The sequence below is a fragment of the Cheilinus undulatus genome, linkage group 8 (genome assembly GCF_018320785.1).
Source record: "Cheilinus undulatus linkage group 8, ASM1832078v1, whole genome shotgun sequence".
NCBI lineage: Eukaryota > Metazoa > Chordata > Actinopteri > Labriformes > Labridae > Cheilinus > Cheilinus undulatus.
In genome coordinates, this window is record NC_054872.1 from 45,583,366 (window position 1) to 45,604,534 (window position 21,169).

Here is a 21,169-nt window from a genome sequence, read left to right on the forward strand (position 1 = left end):
CGGCTCATGTATTCTTTCTTGATTTCCAACCACTTTCTTCCTTTTCCACGTCAGATGTGATGTTAGGAGAGGTATTGGCTGGTGACTTGTCAAACAGTTAGGTAAAGAAGAGAAATCTTACCTGCCGGAGCCAGGATTCTGGAGGATTTGCCTCAAGGTTTGAGATCATTTTCTTCACCCTGGCGCCAACAAAATAAATATATTGGATTTGATATTCAGGTTGACATTCCCATCATGTTTACATTGTCACTCCTCAACAGTGAACTAAATAGCTGGAAGCTTTAGTTTCAGATATGATGCACTTTAACCCTTACAAAAGATATTAAAATGAATGCAGAGTGAGTACACTCGGAACACAGCAGCTGCTACCACATTCAGAACCACTTTTAATGCAAAAACAACAAACCTGAGGGCCAGGATGAGTTTTTAGAAAGAGAACAGGCACTGAGCAGTTTCCTAATCCTACTTTTAAACCATCATTTCCTTCCTTCAGCAGAAGTTCTCTTTTTTTTTAATTTACCTAGAATTAGGATGAACCATGTTTGGCAATTTGATAAACATGTTTTTATTCTCTGTCCTCTTGTTTGGGTTTTTTGGCTCATATTCCTTTTTCCCTGCTTCAGTAAAAGTAGTTTTAGTCTTCTTTGTGTATTATTTACCAGGGTAATTCAAAAGCAAATATCACTACTGTGAAGACTTTAACATAGTGGAATTAAGTGAAATAACTTTGTAAAAGGGATTATACTTTTAATTTCATAGGAAATGTAAGAGCCTGGGTAGGCTGTAAATACAGAAATGTGTACATGTTAGTGTAAAATATGAATTTTTCCTTCTGGCTTGCTTCAAAATGTTTTATCTGGAATATTTCTGATGTGAGAGCAACTTCCTTCTAACGAGACTGTCCTATTTTTGTGGACTGTAGTGTTGTTTGCTAAAGTTTTTTTTTGCTTTTTTTCAAATTAATTTGCTCTGCATCTTTGACAGAAGTTGACTGCACTTCTAAAGTTTTAACATGGTGATTTCTTTGTTACTTTTTACAGGTTATTTTAAATTGGTTGATTCACAGAAATTCAGATAAGTATGTATTTGAAATGTACTGTACCTGACACCCATGATGTATAATTGCTAGAAGTTTGAATTATTTTACAGCTCAGTTTCCTGACTTTGTTCACATGTGATTGCACAGGTTGATAAAGTACTATCTTGCAAGTTCTAAAGTTTATTTGTAAATCAAACGTCTTCACATTCTGCAAAGTAAATTGTTGACCCAGCTTTTCTTGATATTTACCTACAGACAGTATGTGAATATCTCTTTGTTACAACCTCCTTACAATGATTGTGCATGGAAATGAAAATAAAGTCAATGCTTATTTTGAAAGTGTGTATATTTTCTTGGATGTGCCTGCAATGCACTCAGTGCACACTGGGAGGTGCTAAAAGGTCTAATAACAGTATCAGTTGCCTGTCTAGAGATCAGTTCCTCCATTGTAATTTAATGAGCATTTATTGGCTACAGTTTATCAGATCCTCAGTACCTGCACTTATAAATCACTTAAAAACTCTGTGAGTAAACTTAAGTTGGTTATGAAATGAAATCTGAATTAGGCTGGTGCCACCTTAAAAGTAAACCAGACCCTCAAATATTACTTTTGTATCTCCCATATCTAACCCCTCACATCCATTCAAACTACATGCTATGAAATCTCAAGATAAAGTAATTTTGATTTGTATTGTTTCTGATAAACACAGGGTAAAAAAAGAGAGTGTCTGAGTTGAGTCTTTCACCCACTTTGCAAGCTAAACACACTTTTAAACCACCCATGCCCATAACCTAGAAAATGCAAGGTCACACTGATGAAAAGAGGCTTTTTTCAAAGCTAATCAGGTTTTTAGTTTTTAAGAAAACTATTGCTACAAATATAACACTCTTTAAAATAAATACACAGCTATATTAAGTTGTTACAATAAGCTTATCCTTAAACTTCTTCAGCAGTGAAATTCTCATATTAAACTGCAATAATAACAATCCAAAAACATTATCTGGAGCCAGCTGTTGTCTGGACAGGCTTCCCCTTGAAACAAACTGTTGAATGAATGTACATAGCAGCTGTGTGACAAGCAGCAAAATACTAGGTCTCACCACTAGAGGGCATTAAGCATCGTTCTAAAATGGCAATTACCATTTAAATGCTAAAGGAGAGTCCAATGATTCCCCCCAAAATCAAGCTGTTTCTGATTAATTTGATACATCTTTACATTTGTAATTAACAGTTTGGAAATAAATCAAAGATTAAACCTTTGATATCACAGCAGCATGTAAAGCAGTACAGCCTTCCATATAGTCCTTATTTCAACTGCAGCAGTGAGGCACAAGAGGTCTCTAGTGTATCAAGGTATGTTCACATCTGTTACACTCATTCAAACACCACTTCACTTCCTGTCTGAGATCCAGGTCAGTGGTTTGGACCAGAGCTACACTGGGATACACTCACAGACACATCAGTGTGCTGGATCGGATTTCCTTATGTCTGAGCTATACAGTCTTAAATGCATTTCCAATGATGTTTTTAAGTGTTACTAAATTCAAAGGAGCAAACATTTGGCTTTCTGATTTAATAGGGTGTGAGTGTGAATCAAAGAAATTCGGTATAAATGTTTAATTTTGTACATTTTTCTTTATCTTTTAATCATTACTATCTAGATTTGGATCCTGTTTAGATTTTGCATTAACAATGAGATTGGGGTTTTAAGATACTAAGTGACTACACTGTCATCTGTGTCTCCTATACATCTTCTACAACAACCTGATATCTACAAGAGGCTAGTGGTGGCTGTTTAACAGCTTTTAATAGCACATCGTGATATACTGCGTAGCAAATTAATCCTGAGTGGTGCTGGTCAGATTGAAATGACAACTCAGTGAAAGAAGAAAAGCAGTTACAAGGCCTGTTTTTCTGTTTGTAGGAGCCAGCTCCCATTTAAGAGCCAGTGTCAGATCTAATTACTAAATTGAGATAAATAATCTGGATCTTTCCAAAAAAAGTGTTTCAATTCTCATTACTTTGAGCAAGGCTGAATGAATGTAAATGAAAACCATGCTTTTTTTCAAACTAACAGAATACTGCAGACTATGTTGGCTGACAGAGTCTAAAGCGCATGCCAGTACATCTACACAAGTGTTAATTTCGTCGACTTGAACTATTCGTTGACAGCCTTTTTTTCTATGACAAAAACTAGACTAAAACTAACAAAAATAGATCTGTGATGACTTAAACTGACAACAACTAAGTTTAGTTTCTGTCAAAATGACTAAAACTAGTTTAAAATGTAATTTAGTTTTCGTCGGACATTCAAAACCCATGATATTTCTCCACTGTGGATTAATCTGTCAAAATGCAATGCATCTGTATCTATTCTGCCTCTCAGCTGTAGAATGCAGGGACCCCTAGCTTGGAAGAGTACATAGAACACACTACCATGATTTGGTACCAAATTTAGGCAAGAAATTGTATGCAATCTGAGCTATCAGATATTTAGCTGTTTTTAGTACACACTGATTACTACTTGGTATCCAACTGCCCAAAACAAATAAAAGTCTGTGCATTGTCTGGGTATTAAACTTTATATCTAAATAAATATTCTCTGAGAGTAAACAGCATCTAAACCCCTTGGCCAGACCCCTGATGCAATACCATATACTACAAAACATGCAACAACCCGCAATATATCATGATATAGTTATTCTGCAATAATTCATATGCTGCAAGACAGGTTTATCACAGTATCTGATTAACTGCAGAATCTTAACTGCCTCTAAAGAGGTGAAGTGATTATGGACAAGCTGCTCTATGTTTGAGTATCATTAAGAGATGTTCAACAAGTATTATTTAGAGTACATACGTAAGTACACAAAATCAAATGTCTGAGCTGCAGGTCAAAAAATTTCCTATGAATGTGACACGACAGGATCCAAAAAGTTTTAGTTGCATTATTCTCTTCATGGGTATTTCCTAAACTGGCAGCCTGCATGATAATTTCCAGTATAAAGAACAGTTACCAGCTGAATGAACTGGCTTTTCCATGGAAAATGGCAAACATTTTTTTAGTTCAGAGCATCAGAGTTAGGCAGAGTTTTCCTTTTAGCTCTCAGTCATCATATTTCACTGTTCAGGAGCCCAGCAGAGACCACAGAAACATCCAGTGCTGCCTTGGTTGTGTTATTGCCATTAGGAGCAGACCCTCCTCTCACCCCATAGTTCATAACGGCTCTGCACTTCCTCTCACCAGGTAAAAGGAAATGACTTTTCCTCATGTGTACTACGTGAACTCAGTGTCAAAGAGATCTGTCTTTTTTCAAATAAGAAGCCATTTGGCTCCACACTAAACTTTTTTTGTGATCAGCTGATTCTTACAATAACTTAAACCCAACAGGATGTTAAGTCTGCCTTTTCATATTCACATTATAAAACAGTTAAAACCTTCACACACCAGACATGAAGAGTTAGCACTAATATGAAGATTATTTCAACCTAATAAAAAACTGTACACACTCTTACTTTCCTTTCAAGGTCTAAAGCCATGCAGATAAATCTGCCCTAATTTACAAATCTGTTTGTCCCTTATTAATAATTTGAATGTACCTGTAAAACATTTTACAATATTGGCATAAATCTGGCCCCTTATCAAAACCAGGCAACAGAGCTCATTATATTGCAAGAATAAATAACAACATAACATAGAAATACATAATAAGATAGACATGAAATAATTCACAGAAAAGCTGTTTTAACATAAATTTCATTCTAGAGGTATTAAACCCCCTTCACTTTTTCATTTTTATGTCACGGCCTCATGCTACAATTATTTAATTTATTTTTTATTGCATTATTCTACACCAAGTATTTCACTTCATGAAAATGTGAAAACACAATTTTAGAAATGTCTGTAAATTTATTAAAAATAGAACTGAAATAGCCCATTCACATAAGTACTCTGACCTTTTGCAACAACACTTGAAATGTAGCTCTTTAATGAGATGTTTCTACACCTTGACTGAAGTCCACCTGTGCATATCAGAGCAAAAACCAAGCCATGAGGTCAAAGGAACTGCCTGCAGAGCTCAAAGACAAGATGGTTGCAAGGCACAGAAGGAGAGGCTACAACAAAATCTGCTGCATTTAGGGTTCCCAAGAGCACAGTGGCCTCCATAACTCTCAAAAGGAAGAAGTTTGGTGTAACCAGGACTCTTCTATAAGCTAGCTGCCGTTGGGCCAAACTGGGCAATCGGGGGAGAAAGGCCTTGGGAAGAGAGGTAACCAAGAACCCAATGGTCGCTCTGCTGAGCTCCAAGGATCCTGCGGGGAGATGAAACAATGATCCAAGAAGGACAACCATCACTGCATTACTTTCACCGATCTAGGCTTATTGCAGAGAGGCTAGACAGAAGCCTGCTTGGCTTTCGTGTGGAGTTTTTTGCAAACTTCAAGTGAGCTCTCCAGTGTTTTGCCATTTTGAATGAAGACAGGAATATATTCATACACACAACCTGGGTGAATACAAAACAAAGTACCCGCAAGGATTGATATGAACTTAATTTAATGAAGGTACATATTCCGATTTTCTGGTTGCAAATCCTTTACTTGTATTATCTGATAGTAGGGCTGAATTATTTTGGAAAATAATCTAATTGTGATTTTTTTCCCCCCATTACTGCAACTGCAATTTGGAATGCAAGTATCCCTTAACTTTCTTATATTCCTAAACAAAGGCTGAACAATTCTTTCAAAGTGTCTAATTCTGATGATTTTGGCTGGTATTGCAAATTGGATATGAATTATTGCTTTGAATGGTTTTTGTCATCACTATGTTTAATAAGAAAAAAGTACAAAAAAAATAGAGGGTAGGATTTTTTCTATACTATTGTAAAAAAAATGCACTTGAATTATTACATATGTCATGCATCACATCTCTGCTGGAAAATGTTTAAACTGGTATTTCGACACAAATTTCAGGTCAAAGAAATATTGCACTTCTTACGATTTGAAAATTGCAGCAGGCCAAATTGCGATTTAATCTAATTTTAGATTAATTGCCCAGCCATATCTGATAGAATTACCCATCTGCAGAGGTGGCAATGGTCCTCACATTCTGTATTAAAGCAGAAGTACAGATACATGAGAGAAAGTACTCCGGTAAAAGTAGAAATATTGATTCAACTCCTTTACTCAAGTAAAAGTAAAAAAGTACCAGCTCTGAAATGCACTTAAGTACAAAGGTAAAAAATGAAGCTGTGCTTAAATGCAGTTAGTTTCCAACTTTGTCCACCTGTTGATAAAAGTTATAAGTTATCAAACCAAAGTTGTTAGCTAACAGCCAGTCCAGAAGAATTCTGATTAGACAAAAGACAGAATATACAGAATCATCAACCGTATTTTTATGCGAGTAAGTTAGTGTAAATTTCTCCAATTTAATGTTTAACTTTGGGCTTTCCAGTGAAGATAAACTCTAGTTAGCGTTCTTAATTTAGCCGCAGTTACAGTGAAAACATACTTTGTTGGTTTATTTGTTCTATAAAAGCTGTCTCGTTCTTATGCGGTCAATGGCAACGCCGAGCGACCGGCTAGCTAGCTCGTTTGCTAGAGCTATTTTGTTGGATTCACGGCCTTGTTTCAAGTCCGCAAAACAATTGGTAGTTTATTCTACGGGGTAATTACTATTTTTTTGGGTATTCGTTTTGCTGTTTTTCCCCATCACCCACTGAGAGCTATAACCAGAGAAAGCTACCGTTAATTTACCTCCAACTAAGCTAACGTTAGCTTGCTAGCTAAAAGCTCAATTAACCGTTAGGATTTAGAAAATTGTTGTGAGGTTCAGGTTTTGGATTTATATTTGCTATAACTTACCTGAACCAATATTTGCTCACTTGCTGCCACTTTCAGCATTTACCACACACCCAAACCTCCACATTAGTAAGCACCATTCCCCGGTAAACTCTACCCGCCCCACCCAGCTTCCTCCCCCCGCTCTAACCTGGCTGTAGTTCCTCCGTGTCAAACAGCGGGGGCGACATGAGCAGATCTCCTCTCCTGTTCGGAGATCTCAGCTGTGTCTACGTCCATCCCACCGCCTGTGTTTCTGCTCATTCCTCTCCCCAGTTGAGAGATAAATCCAAACACCAAACATGGGTTTCAAGGGTCTCGGTTCAGCGGTCCTCTTTGCTTCCTTTACGGCTCTTCTTGGCGTCTGCTCCGCAGGTTCGGACGCGCCCCGGGGGGTCGCGATCGGGTTCATTTTTGACCCCAAAGCGACGTGCGACCCACCGTGCCAACATGCAGGAATTTGCATCAGAAATAACACTTGTTTCTGCTCTAGAGGATACGAAGGGGAGACCTGCCAGTATGGTGATGTAACAAACTTTTTCTGCGTTAATATTTGTGTTTATTTACGTTGTAGAGTTGGTATATTTATTTAAAAAGCTACATTAAAACCTGCCTGCATTATCAAGTTAAATGCATTGCATTCTTTACATTAGCCTACTTTATTTGTGGCTAGAACTGCAATAATAGGCGTGCATCTGTGCATTTTGATTGGACTACAAAGCACATGGACAAAAAAGTGCCATGTGTTTCCTCTTGGCTGCTTTATTATGATTTATGTGGATTTAATGCTGGAGGAAGTTTACAAAGATTCAAGCATAGATATTGCAAAAGGAGACTTGATTATTAGACATAAATGTTTGGATGCATTTTAAGATTAACACTTTGAACATAAGTATTTCAACAGTAATGTCATGTTGTGTTTCATTTGGTGAATGCAGCCAACTGTTATCCCAAATGCAAGAATGGTGGAGTTTGTCTTCGCCCAGGAAAATGCAGATGTCCTCCCGGATATGGAGGAAGATACTGTCACAAAGGTGAGTAATAGCAGTGCATTTTTAAAGAAAATTTCCAGTTTGTTTCCAGCTTTTGAAAACAAGCTGGTAGTCTATAGATTTAAAAACCACAGGAGGTTTGCAAGCTGTCTACTTTTAACGGATCTTTGCCAAGACAGACCAGGGACTTACGAGTCTGGATATCAGTCTGCGTTTTCTGTCATTCTTCTACTAATTCTTTTTACTTGTTTTTCAATAATACCGTAAATGACAACCATACACTCCAAGAAATAAATGCTTGTCCTTTTAATATGATACGTACCATATTGCTTCCAACTTGCCTGAAAGTACTGCAGCTCGTGAACAAAGAGGCTAAGCCTCTGTTTGCTTATAATTTGCTGAAAGGCAACAGAAAAAGAGAGGTCCATGTCTTATATTGTTAAGAAAAAAGGTGTATCAAACATAATGTGGTTTTTACAAATAGTTTTGGATGCATTCCTCAGCAATAAATGTAATTATACCAGGATAAAATGTTAGTATTTTATGTTATAAAATATTGTTTTGTATCCTAAGTGTGGAAAACTTTGGATTTTTATTTAGATTACTGTGTCTAAACTTGAGGTTGTGACCCCCATAGAGGGCCACAGGGCAAAGAACCCAGAATGGACTAGAATAGAAACTAGAACCATGTTATATTTGTTTTGAAAGTCCTATGTGGACATAGATCCATGCATTTTACTTTGCTCCATTTTCTTGCAATAATCTGTTAAGTGTTACTGTTTTCCCAAGATTTCAACTTATCTCATTTTATTTAGATTTCACTGCTTTTCTGACATAAGTTAATTTTTGTCATTTTTCCAGACACCTTTTTAAGGCTTCTGTATTTCGTTCCTGACTTTTTGTAGTCTCAAAGGTATTTGCAGGAATTTTTGATGTGCAACCTCTCAAAAAGTTTGTGAAGCACTGCTTTAGATAGGAATAATGTTGATTACACTTGGAGAAGATAAAACATAACTCTCGAAATAATAAATATACAGTTACTGTTGTTTAGTCTTAACATTTTACAGTGTTCTGTGATTTAGGACAGGACAGGTAAAGTCATTACCACCTCTGCTGATGCTGTGTGATCTCTGTGTGTCTGTTGGCAGTGACTTGTGATGGCGGATGCTGGAACGGAGGTGAATGCTCAGCAGTCAATGGAGTAGCCAAGTGCATCTGCCCCTCAAGCTGGAGCGGCTCAAAATGCCAAGAAGGTCTGTTTATAGCCGAATCTAATTACCCCATTAACACCACGGGTCAAAGTCGCCAAATGGAGCTGCCCTCTCAGCTGCAGCCGTTCATCAGCAGCAAACACCTACTATAAACATTTTAAATTCTTTTCCAGTTTCATGTTGCACCCAAGACAGGAAGCAGTACTCAGTATGGGGTTACATTCATATTAACAACCTGTGAATTATGATTGAGACATGCTTGCTGTCAAATTGCAGGTTACATTTGGCAAATTCCTAATCTGTTTACTCAAACCTTGGGTAAAGTAGAGAACTGAGAGAAACACTTTCATCCTTTCCTGCAGTTAGTGTTTGTTTTTTTGTGAGACATTTAGCCGTGCTGATTTTCTAAATCCTAATTGTAGTCGACCTGTAAGACTCATAGGCTTTAATGCAGAACTACAGCTAAGAAGCTAGTAAGCTAATATAAGAATGTTTCAAATTATTTTTTAATCAATAGCCCAGCACCTAAAACCCTTTTTAAAACTAAGTTTGTCATTTTAATGCTCTGGGTAGGGCCTGTTATTTTCAACTAAAAACATATTTGATTGTTTTTCAAACCGAATGGTTGATTTTCTTTCCTCATTAATACTGCAACATGTACGTGAGGAGTAGAGGAAAAAAAAGACATTGATGTATTATATATTGATTGTGAAAGCTGATCTTATGTGGATAATGAAAATAAAAAGGCTTAAATGGTTGAGAGATGTAGGCCACCCTGGAAAAACGCTGCATAGTCAGAAAATCTCCTCCACTCTTCACAACACACCTGCTCAAAAGCATGTGTGTATTAATGTTTGATGAGGAGAGGGAGGGAAAGTGAGCTGGGGCACAAATGGTCAAAATATTTCTAATTCTGATGTGGCATTTCGAACCAGCTAACCTTTTTTAAAAACTAGATTTTCCACAGATAAGTTGAAATGTTGAAATCGATTCATTTCCCACACCAGGCTTGAGTTTTGTAAGAATTTACAGGGAGATATAATACGTATGTGATTTGGCAGCCTTCCATGTTGGTGGGCAGATTTTCCAACTTTGAAAGACACATGCAAGCTGGTTCCACACTTCCAGTCTACCATCAAAATATCTGACCTCTGGTAGAGGTTAGATATTTTGCACAAAAAATATATGTGAGGAGTATTGATCTTCTATGCTAACTCTTTATAAGAGAAACTACTGACTAATTCTCCAACATGTTTACTCTTGCTCCAACTACTCCTAGTAGTGTTTGTTGAAAGAGCAACCCTGTCTCCTATAAATAAAGTTTTCTACCTGGCATGCTGTGAATATCTCTCTGTGGTTTGTTTCCCATGCAGCGATCTGTCCTCAAGGCTGCAGGAACGGGGGACTCTGTGTGGCTCCAGGAATCTGCAGCTGTCCGGAGGGATGGCTGGGTGGCGCCTGCCATACTGGTGAGTTCAGACTGATCTCAAAGACAAAACACTTCAGCATGCATCAATGCACTTTACTAGAACAATTTCTTTTGTCTCATTATTACCTTCCAGCCCTGTAAATTATGACCAAATTTCCTCATAAAATCATTTAAAGATATCAGTTTGCCTAGAATGATATAAGATGCACTCTAAATTTGCTAAGGAGATCTTTCAGCAGCTCCATGTTTATCCAGATGTGATAAAAGTCAGACATGGAAACAGCTGCAGATACACAAAACAGCAGCAGCTGGATTTGTGGTGTTGAGATTTATAAGCTCCCACCCTCATTTACTCGTTCCTCAGGTTTCACAATGATTTACACTTTTGCTGTCTCTGTTTCTTTTGTCTGTTTTTGTCTCGGCTGTAGCTGTGTGCTCCAAGCCATGTCTGAATGGAGGGAAGTGCATTGCTCCCAACAAATGCCGCTGTCGCCCCCCTTTCTCTGGCCCTCACTGTGACGAGAGAAAAAAGTCCCACTAGTGTGACACTGTTGGGGTCAAAAGTCAATGAGGAACAGTTACAATGACGGTTTTAAACATTTTTTACTGTATAATTTGTTATGCTTTTTAAAAGAAACAATGAACCAGGATAATGTTCTCATCTGACTGTATAAAAGTATGTACTGTATTTTTGACATTAATGAATAAAACAGTGAATGCTGTGCATTATCAGAACTCATTTACAAAACAAAAGTGAAAAATGTATGTTTCTTTATTGTAAGAGTGGGTTAATGTCGCATAGAAAACACTGAATACTTGTGACAGATTCTTTTAAAAAGCAAGAACTCCCAACAAGATCTCATTACTTCCATACATATACACTCACTGACCATTTCATTAGTACACCAATTTAGCTGCTCATCAATGCAAATATCTAATCAGTCAATCATATGGCAGCAATCACTTCATTTTGGCATTGGCAAAGTGGTCCATTGATGGACTGGTCCTCTGGAATTTGGGTAATTGCGAGAGGGTCCGACTGCCTATTGGCCATTCAGGTCAGTAAGAAAGGCTCATTACTACACATGGTGAAAAGGTCTGTTTACTTATTTTTTAGTACTTTGACTTGAATAGGTTATTGATAAAGCCAAAAACAACTGAGATTTGCCTAAGTTCGTGCAAAACTGGGCGAAAAGAAAATGAAAGAAAATGAATTGGGGTACAGAAGAACTAAAGGGAAGGGTAGAGGAAAAAATGAATTCCAAGGCATTTTGGTAAGAAAAACATACATTCATCCATTATCTACACCGCTCGTACTGTTGAGGATCGTGGGGTGCTGGAGCCAATCTCAGCTGCCATTGGGAAAAAGGCAGGATACCCTGGACTGGTTGCCAGTCAATCAAGGGGTGACATAAAGAGACAACCTTGCACACTTAAACTCACACCTATGGTCAGTTAAGATGCTCCAGTTAACCCAAAGAGCATGTATTTGGTCAGTGGGGGGAAGCCTGAGACCAGGGGTAACCAAACTTTTCTACTAAGGGCCGAATGCATAAACACATACAGAGAGTGGGGCCATTTTCATAGACCTAACCTTGAGAATATTTAAGTAAAAACAATATAATGTAGGTTAAAATATGCTAGTTTAAGTTAAAGGTAAATAGCAAATCATTTTAAGGGTTTTGGGGAGGCCATCAGATATCAGGAGGTCCTGGCTCCAGCCCATCAGTGCAATATATCACTATTATTTTTGGTTTCCAGTGTTTATCATTTACAGTTTTGTCTCAAAAACACAGAGATAAATTCTTCTTGTCAAAATGTTTGTTTACAGGATTAGCAAGATAGCATCATCTTTTGCTAAAACTAAAAAGTACAATGCAGTCAAGCACAAGTTTCATGTTTCAATTTTGGGCCTTATTTCATTTTATGTCTATAATTTGTGTGGGCCAATTAAAATGAGATAACAGGCTACATTTGGTCCCTGTCCCATAGTTTAGACATTTCTGTCTGAGAACGCATGCACTGGGAAAACATGCAAACTCCACACAAAGAGACCTTGTCTAATCGGGATTCAAACCATGAAGTAGGAATAGCACGTGAACATATTTCTTTTGGGTTTTGTTAATGGAATAATTAAAATTTGTGAGGATTTTTGACAGCTTGAATTGATTTTTCTTTCATGTAGGTCATGGGGGGCTTGCATTCATTAAATAAAGATGGGGGGCTCCAAGGAAAAAAGGTTGGGAATGACTGAGCCAGAGGAGGAATTTTCCGAACCTTCCCTTTAATTTTTGCCCTTATGCTAACATGCAAACCAATTTGTATTATTACCTTCCTGGAAAAGTTCATTATCGGTTGAAAAACTGCTGTCCAGGCAAACATCAGGGAATATAATGATTGTGTTATGCATCATTTGTGTTCAGTGTTACACGTTTTTTTCAAAGGGCTGGTGAGTTGCATATACCAGGGCTTTTTTTTTTTTAATCCCAGTCCATTACTGAGATGATCTGTTGATGTTCATATTATGCATTAGAATGGGTTAGAAAGGTGATTTATGTGACTTTGGTCGTGCCATGGTTGTTGGTGCCAGACAGGCTGGTTTAAGTATTTCACAACCTGTCAATCAACTGGGATTTTCACACCCAACTATCTCTCTGATTTACTAAGAATGGTGAAAAACAGAGCAGATATCCGGTGAGCAGGCCAAAATGCCTTGTTGGTGGCAGAGGTCAGGGGAGAATGACCTGATTCGTCATGCTCATAGAAAGGCAAACAATAGGGCACAGATGGCTTAGCAGTTAGGTCACACCCCATGCACGCTGGGTTCAAGTCCAGCCTGCAGCTCCTTTCCCTCATGTCTCTTCCCCAATCTTTCATCCCTATTTCTGACTTCATCCACTGACCTCCTCTCTAAAATAAATGCATAAAAAATGCATTGTTCACTCTCATGTGATTGACTGATAAGATATTTGCATTAATGAGCAGTTGAACAGATGTACCTAATGAAGTGGCTTGTGAGTGTATTTAATATCAGTGTAAATGTACAACAGTCCATAACTTAAACAGGGCAAAATCAAACAATATTTAAGGAAAGAAAACAAAAATACGCAGAATTTCAACAGATTTATATTAATGTTTTCAGTCTAGAATAAGTAACTTATAGGTACCAACTAAATAAGGCAGTTAGTGAATCAAACTTGCATTTTATCATAATTAACTAACAGTGCACATCTGTTTGGTAAAAGTTAAACCAGGCTATAGTAAATTGGCTAACTGTGTGAAACATAACACTAAAAGCTTCCTCATAATCCACAGCGTATGAATGAATCATCACTAGCACTGATTCATTAGTCTTTACTTATACTACTGTGCAGTATCACATCTCTGTATAAAATCTCTGTATCACTGCAGATGTGTCTAACAGATGTGTGTCTCTTTCAGCCTTGAGGTAGTGATTTACAGGGACGAACAGACAAGTGCAATACATCATGTCCCTCTGTTGGCCTTCAAATGTGCACAGAGCCACTCACCCAAGCCAATTTCACAAACACGCACACAATCTCTCTCACAAATACACAACACTTTCTGGTGCTCTCTTCTTGCCTTGTGCATTTTGTAGCTTCTTTCATCCTGTTCAGCATATCTTGGCCATCATACCTGTGATGCCTGTGAAGATACAAGCAGAAATCCATGGTAAATAGATTACACATCTGTTAACATATCTAAAGATGATTACTTTTGACACAAGTTGTTCACAGTGTGTTTAGTGCTTATGTAAGACCTAAATGTCTTCTCTAAAAAAAGAGAATTATCTTGTGATTTTGTTACAAGGTCTACTGTAGTTCATAGACTTCTACAAATCACCACAGATCATATTAGCCTTCAGGAGGGAAATAAAGTCAGCCCTCTGTCCAAGAGAAACAATGAAAAACAGTTTTCCAAATGTATGATTATGCAATGACAACTGGATTTTTCAGTGTGTCATGTCATGAAATCATTAATGCAATCTTGTCCTTCCCTTATCTAGGTACAAAGATGCATGCATTCAAATCATCTGTTAATGGGTTTATTTCTAACATAGACAAAGAGAGGCACCGCGATGCTTTTTAAATGATTTGTTAAAGGCTTAGGACACAGTTGATCATGGCTGTCTCATACAAAAAACTGGCCTGTATGTAAATGGTTCCAGGATTACTTTTGGTAAAGGCCGTAAAAGCTATAAGTATTAAATTAGGTTTTTCCCATCAACAAAAAGGGGTTCTAAAGGGTACACAGCAATTTAATCAGTGATGACAGTCATCCATCATGATTTTGTATTGATTTGTTGACTGTACAGCCTGCTGCGAAGAAGTTAAAACTCTTTCAATATCCTGTTGAACAAAATGTATGCTTTCATTTGAGGCAATAGTGGCCACTCATTAGTCTACATGCAACCACACCAGATGGTAATAATCTTAAAGGGTAACTGTGTATACATATTTTTAAAATGTGGCTCAATGAAACATTTACATCCAAACACCACATATAATCTCATCAGCAAGCTTTGCAAAAACTTGGGTTTCTTGTACAGAAACAGACTTACATTCCCTGTTTACTGTAGCAGAAGCCTTACTGAGGTGTTCAGACCTGGATTAGGGTAATAGCATCTACAGCTGTGCAGCTGCTCCCACCCTAAAATCCCTACACCCTGTCCATCAGTCTACTCTTAGATTCATAACTGGAGATCCTTCGTCCCAAATTTTCCCTGCTCATCTGCATTCTGGACAAGACAATCCTGTTCTAATTCAACACTACTGAAAAAGTTGCTGTAAAACTCTATTATTGTACCCTTTTTGTTGAGAGAAAGCACAAGAAATGCCAGTCAAAAGTGTGTCAGAACTACCATCATGACTGCGAGGCTGCCATCAACAGGATGGTCAGCATGGAGTTGTTTGCCTCTTCTTTGATAAGAAAGTTGGCTGGCTTTCTTTTGTATGCAGGTGTAATAAAATCCGTTTTCTTTAAAAATGTAAATCTCTTATTGCACATACACCATCTTTGCTGACGGTCCACTGGGCCCTACCAAACTCCCTCTATTGTCTGTGTAATGCTTTAGGTTCCACAGGTTTACTCTGAAAAAGGAAATTCTGCTTTTAGCTTTTATGTTCCAGATATGCAGACATACTCTTAAGACTGACACTTATTTCTCTGAGAGAATTTGCATCAGCAATCTTGAATCATTTCACCTCAGTGTGTAACAGTTATCCCTAAGTATTATTCTTGCTGGTTTGATATACATTCTGTTATTGTAATTTTTTCCTGTGTAAGTTAAAACCATTTTAAATGAGGAGAACCCAACATTTTAAGATTATAAAACACAATCAAAATGATGATGTTGACAATGATGATGATAATATCGGGTAGGGTTCCATGACTGACCTTCATTGCACAGGTGAGTCCTTTGAAGCCTTTTCGACAGTGGCAGTAGTCAGGGAGGACACACCTTCCTCCATTCAGACACCTCTGTTTACAAACCGCTAGGAAGGGAATCAATACAACAGGATCTTTTTAATATGAGATAATATTTATGACTGCATTATGGCTTTGTAGATGACAACAAAAAATTCACCGGCCACTTTATTAGGTAAACCTGGTCAATTGCTTGTTAACAGAAATAGCTAATCAGCCAATCACATGGCGCTAACTCAATGCATTTAGGCATGAAAACGTGGGCAAGACGACTTGCTGAAGTCTAAACCAAACATCAGAATAGAGAAGAAAGGAGATTTATGTGACATATCCATCTAGAAAACCTCTCATACACAGCATTTGGGATGCATGCATGAACGTTCTGCCTGTCACATCTTTACAGGCCAATCAGAGCAACAAAACACGTGACGTAGCCACTACTGAGGAGTAAACTCCATAGAGATCTGCATAACGCGAACCATGGCAACTGTAGACATGTCAGTACACGACTTTTTGTCGTTTTTGAAAAGAAAACAACTCACTGCTGTTCTTTGTTCTTATTTTAACAAAGAAATGTCATCAACTTCTGATACAACTGGCGCTTTAGCAGTATCCATGCAAATGTCTTCTGCCATAATTCATACAGGCCTGTTGTTGCTTACTTACGTCACAATTCTACCGCGACCAAAAGTCCTGCCCCTCGTCGCTCATTGGTCCTGTCACTTTCTAACCAGGCCAAAACAGTTTAGACAAGAGCTTTGAAAGATGGATTCACCAGTGAGAAACACGGAAATGGTTGTATCCATCTGCTCTGCAAGGTTAGGGATGTGGTGGAACAGGAGATTTGCATCATGGATGTTCAGCTGACAAATCTGCAGCAACTGCATGATGCTACCATGTCAATACGGGCCAAAATCTCTAAGAAATATTTCCAACATCTTGTTGAAACTATGCCACGAAGAATTAAGGCAGTTCTGAGGGTAAAAGGGGGTCCAACCCCGTACCATCAAGGTGTACCTAATAAAGTGGCCAGTGAGTGTATATCAGGCTGAAATGTCTTTGACCATGTATCCAGAAAATCAAAAACAGAATGGTAAAAATAAAACTTCTAACCTGCATTATTTTCTCATAAATAAACTCACGTGTTTGACACTGAAGACCTTCCCAGCCGGTGGGACAGTGGCAGGTATTTGGTCCCAAACATTCGCCGCCATTTTTACACTTTTGCAGGCAGACAGCTACAATGAGAAAAGAGAGGGAGGCATAACTACAGTCCACAACAGCCTGGAAATTCATTGTTGGCAAAGGGATACCAAACTGCCCTATTTACCTTCCAGGTAGAAGTAAAGCCATAGAAAAACTCACATAAAAGAAAAAATTCCTATACTAAAGTGTCTTTCATCCACTGCATTAGTTTTTTTTCATCCACAATCAGGGGAGTGTCTTTTAAAATTCAATGAAAAGGACTAAACTTTATCCTTTAAAGGTTTGAGTTGGATATTGATATTGTTTTCCAACCTAGCTCTGTTGTGTTACTAACTAATATTAATCTACATGAACTGAAGCATACCACTGCACGATAACTAACTGTGATGTAAATTGGGGTTTATAAGTAACTTATGGAGTCACTCACGTATATTACACCTCCTCCCTCTCCATCCTGAAGCACAGGAGCATGTGTTGGGTCCCACACACTTGCCTTTGTTCATGCACATCGGCTCACAAACACCTGAAACACATTTATTAACACATTTAAATACCACATTTCTAAAACCCTTGTTACATGTTACCTGTTCATACTCACTCTTCTGACAGCGTTTTCCCGTGTAGCCTTCAGGGCAGGAGCACACATTGTTCCTCATACACTGACCTCCATTCTTACAGGGAGGGTTGCATACAGCTGAAAAACACATCAGCATTACAGTGGGATGATATCTGGAGACATCATGGCTGAGTGAAATATAAATCAGACTCATGAACACTGACCCATTTATGTCTCAGACTGTGAACTGTTAATAGAAATATAAACCTCTTTGTGAGGTCTGTACTCTGAACAGTGAGTATAAAATGAGGTGAGGTCATGTCTGCTGCAGAGATCAGTAAACTGTAGGTGTAGACAAACCCTCTTCACTGCAACCCATCATTGCATTTTCAGTTACAGAAATATCTGAGTACACAGAGAGAACCCACACATGCACAGGGAGAACATGCAGCCTCCACACAGAGAGACCTTTCCTGCTAACCTCTGCACCACAATGAAGCTACTTAGCATGCCTTCCTCTGTCTTTACCATTTCACAAACTAAAAACAAAGAAAGGTTTTTGAATTCAAGTATATTTCAACAGATTCTCCTATACAAGCAAACATAAAGAAGACACTGTAGCATATGAGTCACTTTTTACAATTTAATAAGGTGCAAAAGACCAACAGTTTGACCCACACTGTGCCTGTGTCTGTGAGAAAGAATCCATTGAAATATCCACGTATATTTCTGGTCCTTTTCTGAGAGCACTGACTAACTGTAAAGGGGCTGAGGTGCAACAGACTCCTGCTATAAAGGTTTTAAGGTTTGCAGGGTTAGCGAACCTTTATAAACATATGTTTAACTCTTGAAAACACAATTTTCTTAAACATTTACCAGACATTTAAAATGAATTGAAGGGTAACACTCAAAAACAGTATTTTTTTTTTATCTAAGCAAAGGTTGACTGATTAAATCAGAGTTTCTGAAAGCCACTACCAGCAGTCCTGTATCACTTTTTAACCTTGATGCTACACTAAGGAGACTCTGTGACTGGCCCATCTTCTTGCAGCTTTCATTGAAAAAGCATTGCATTGTTTTCTGTAAAATCCTCTGTTTAACTGTAAATGACATGTTTTTGCCATAGTCTTACCAATTTGACACTGAGAGCCATAGAAACCACTGGGACAGGAGCAGATGTTAGGCCTTATGCAGGTTCCTCCATTCAGACAGAATGGGTTACAGAGAGCTGTGACAGAGGCAGAGGCACATTTAGACAGCATACAGATATAACTTTTCTATTTTAAGTTTTTCTTTGATTCTTTGCTGTAAAAAACTTTGGCATGATACCAGAATTATTGTATTTCATGGAAACTCTGACAACATTGAGGCTTATACAGAAGTCAAGTCTGACTTAAATGCATAGTACATAAATTGAAAATTAAAATGTTTGAGAAGAGAAACATGGTCAGCTCTGCTCACTTCTGCTGCATGCTTCTTGTTTTGAATTGAGGAAGCTGTTGATTTAAAAATGCTGATTTGGTTTCTATTATGTATTTCACAAAATGAGGGAAAAAATGTTAAAAGTGGCCTTCCAGATTTGCAAATCCTTACAAAGCCTTGCTAGGATCACCAGCAGAGCACATGCTGTGTCTGTCATGGCTCCTGTGGAGTGGCCATGAGCAAAAGACACAACTCACCAAGGTTTTAAATTCTAATAGTACTTGTTTTTATATAAGTTTTCATTTTCTTTTTCCTTGTGTTTTACATTTCAGTTTAGTTTTAATTAGCTTTTCCTGCTAGGTTGCTAGTTTAGTTTAATTTCCTAACAAACAGGCAACAGTTTGTAAAAATCAATGGACAACAGTCAACTTTAATCGGCACTAGCACTGGGGTGCCACAGGGTTGTGTCCTTTTACCTCTTTTGTTCACACACACACCAATGACTGCATCAGTGAGCAGGACAGTTGTACACTAATCAGGTTTGCTGATGATGTTGCTCTGATTGGACTTTTAAATGATAAAAACTCTGAGAGTAGCTACAGAGCCGAGATAAATCACTTCTACAACTGGTGCATTGATAACTCATTGATTTTAAACACAAAGAAGACTAAAGAAATGATAATCGATTTTAGAAAAACCAATCAATTATTTACCCCTGTGGTCATTAATAATTCTGCCATTGAATCTGTGCAAGAATACAAGTATCTGGGTACAATAATTGACAACAAACTGACATGGAATGCTAACACGAATTCAAGATTTGCAAAGGCTCAACAGCGTCTGTATTTTTTTAAGGAAACTGAGGAGCTTTAATGTGGACCGCACCATGCTGAAACTGTTTTATAAAAGCTTTATTGAAAGTGTCTTAATTTTTTGTATCCAGTGCTGGGGAGGAGCATTGTCTCTACAGAACAAAAGACAAGACAGACAAGATAGTCAAAATAGGCACAAAAATAACAGGAGAACAGATGTGTGGCATCACTTCTTTGACTGAGCGACACACACTGACTCTGGCCAACAAGATCACAGCAGACTCACAGCATCCCCTCTGGTCTGAATTTGAACTCTTAAACTCAGGATGCAGGTACAGGATGCCCAAAATGAGGACTAAAAGAGGCATCACATCCTTTGTACCACGGAGCATCCAGCTGTTGAATAAACTCTGAGCACACAATATGAACTTGACACTCTGCATTTTAAAGACCCGACATCTGATCTGGCTCACATAGTATCATGCGATGCTTAATGCTGTATTTTTACATCATTATTTATTACAAGTATTTTTAGTTTTAGTTTTGCTGTTCATGTTATTATATGTTGTCCTGTGTGGTTGCTGTTGTCTTTTGTAGTTTGTGTTTTATAAGCTCTCTGTGCAAGACAAATTCCCTCCGGGGAAATAAAAGTTTCATTTATTCATTCATTAGTTTAGTTTTTCTTCTGCAAAAATGCTTTGTTTTAGTTTAGTTTTTCTAAGTTTTAGTTTTAGTCTTTTCAGCAATTTCTGATACCTGTCAGGGGCGACATCCACCTGGGCTCATCACTTTTCATTTCATTTATTCAATTTGGATGTTTCTATACAACTTAAGACCAAAAAATTACCACTATGTGAAGTCTTCTCCAATCAAATCAGGGGATTTTACTCTCTCCAGGCTTGAGCATACATTTCAGTCATTAAAGACTAATACTAAGGAGATTTTGTCTTTCATTTAATTTAATATTAGTTTTCTAAGCACAGAATTTAGTTTTAGTTAGTTTTTGGGTTTTTTTTTTGAAAGCTTAGTTTTTATTTAGTTTTAGTTAACCAAAATGATTTTTATATTTTAGTTTTAGTTATTTAGTTAGTTTTAGTTTACTATAATAACCTTGTGACTCACAACAATAAAAATTCCAAATTTCTGTGGCTTTGAAGACTGAAAGAAAATGCTTGAGATGATGTACATACTCAACCAAACATATTTATATATAAC

At 37.7% G+C, this 21,169-nt stretch overlaps 2 protein-coding genes across 2 annotated transcripts in view; one reads left to right on the plus strand and one right to left on the minus strand.

The window, feature by feature from the left end:
• Nucleotides 1-7,041: 7,041 nt before the first annotated feature.
• On the plus strand, nt 7,042-11,236 carry vwde (von Willebrand factor D and EGF domains). The gene is made up of 5 exons (XM_041793046.1): nt 7,042-7,400; nt 7,817-7,912; nt 9,019-9,123; nt 10,455-10,550; nt 10,939-11,236. Exons 1-5 carry the CDS (start codon nt 7,181-7,183, stop codon nt 11,049-11,051), a joined length of 630 nt encoding a protein of 209 aa, XP_041648980.1. The 5' UTR covers nt 7,042-7,180; the 3' UTR covers nt 11,052-11,236.
• Nucleotides 11,237-12,932: 1,696 nt separating this feature from the next.
• The window catches only part of vwdel (von Willebrand factor D and EGF domains-like), a 41,496-nt gene continuing 33,259 nt past the window's right edge, over nt 12,933-21,169 (minus strand). Inside the window, exons 26-31 of the mRNA XM_041793473.1 lie at nt 18,853-18,948; nt 17,763-17,858; nt 17,592-17,687; nt 17,101-17,196; nt 15,929-16,026; nt 12,933-14,176 (exon numbers count right to left, since the gene is read on the minus strand). Coding sequence (XP_041649407.1) covers nt 14,162-14,176; nt 15,929-16,026; nt 17,101-17,196; nt 17,592-17,687; nt 17,763-17,858; nt 18,853-18,948 — 497 coding nt within the window. The 3' untranslated portion in view covers nt 12,933-14,161. The remainder of the gene's footprint in view (nt 14,177-15,928; nt 16,027-17,100; nt 17,197-17,591; nt 17,688-17,762; nt 17,859-18,852; nt 18,949-21,169) is intronic.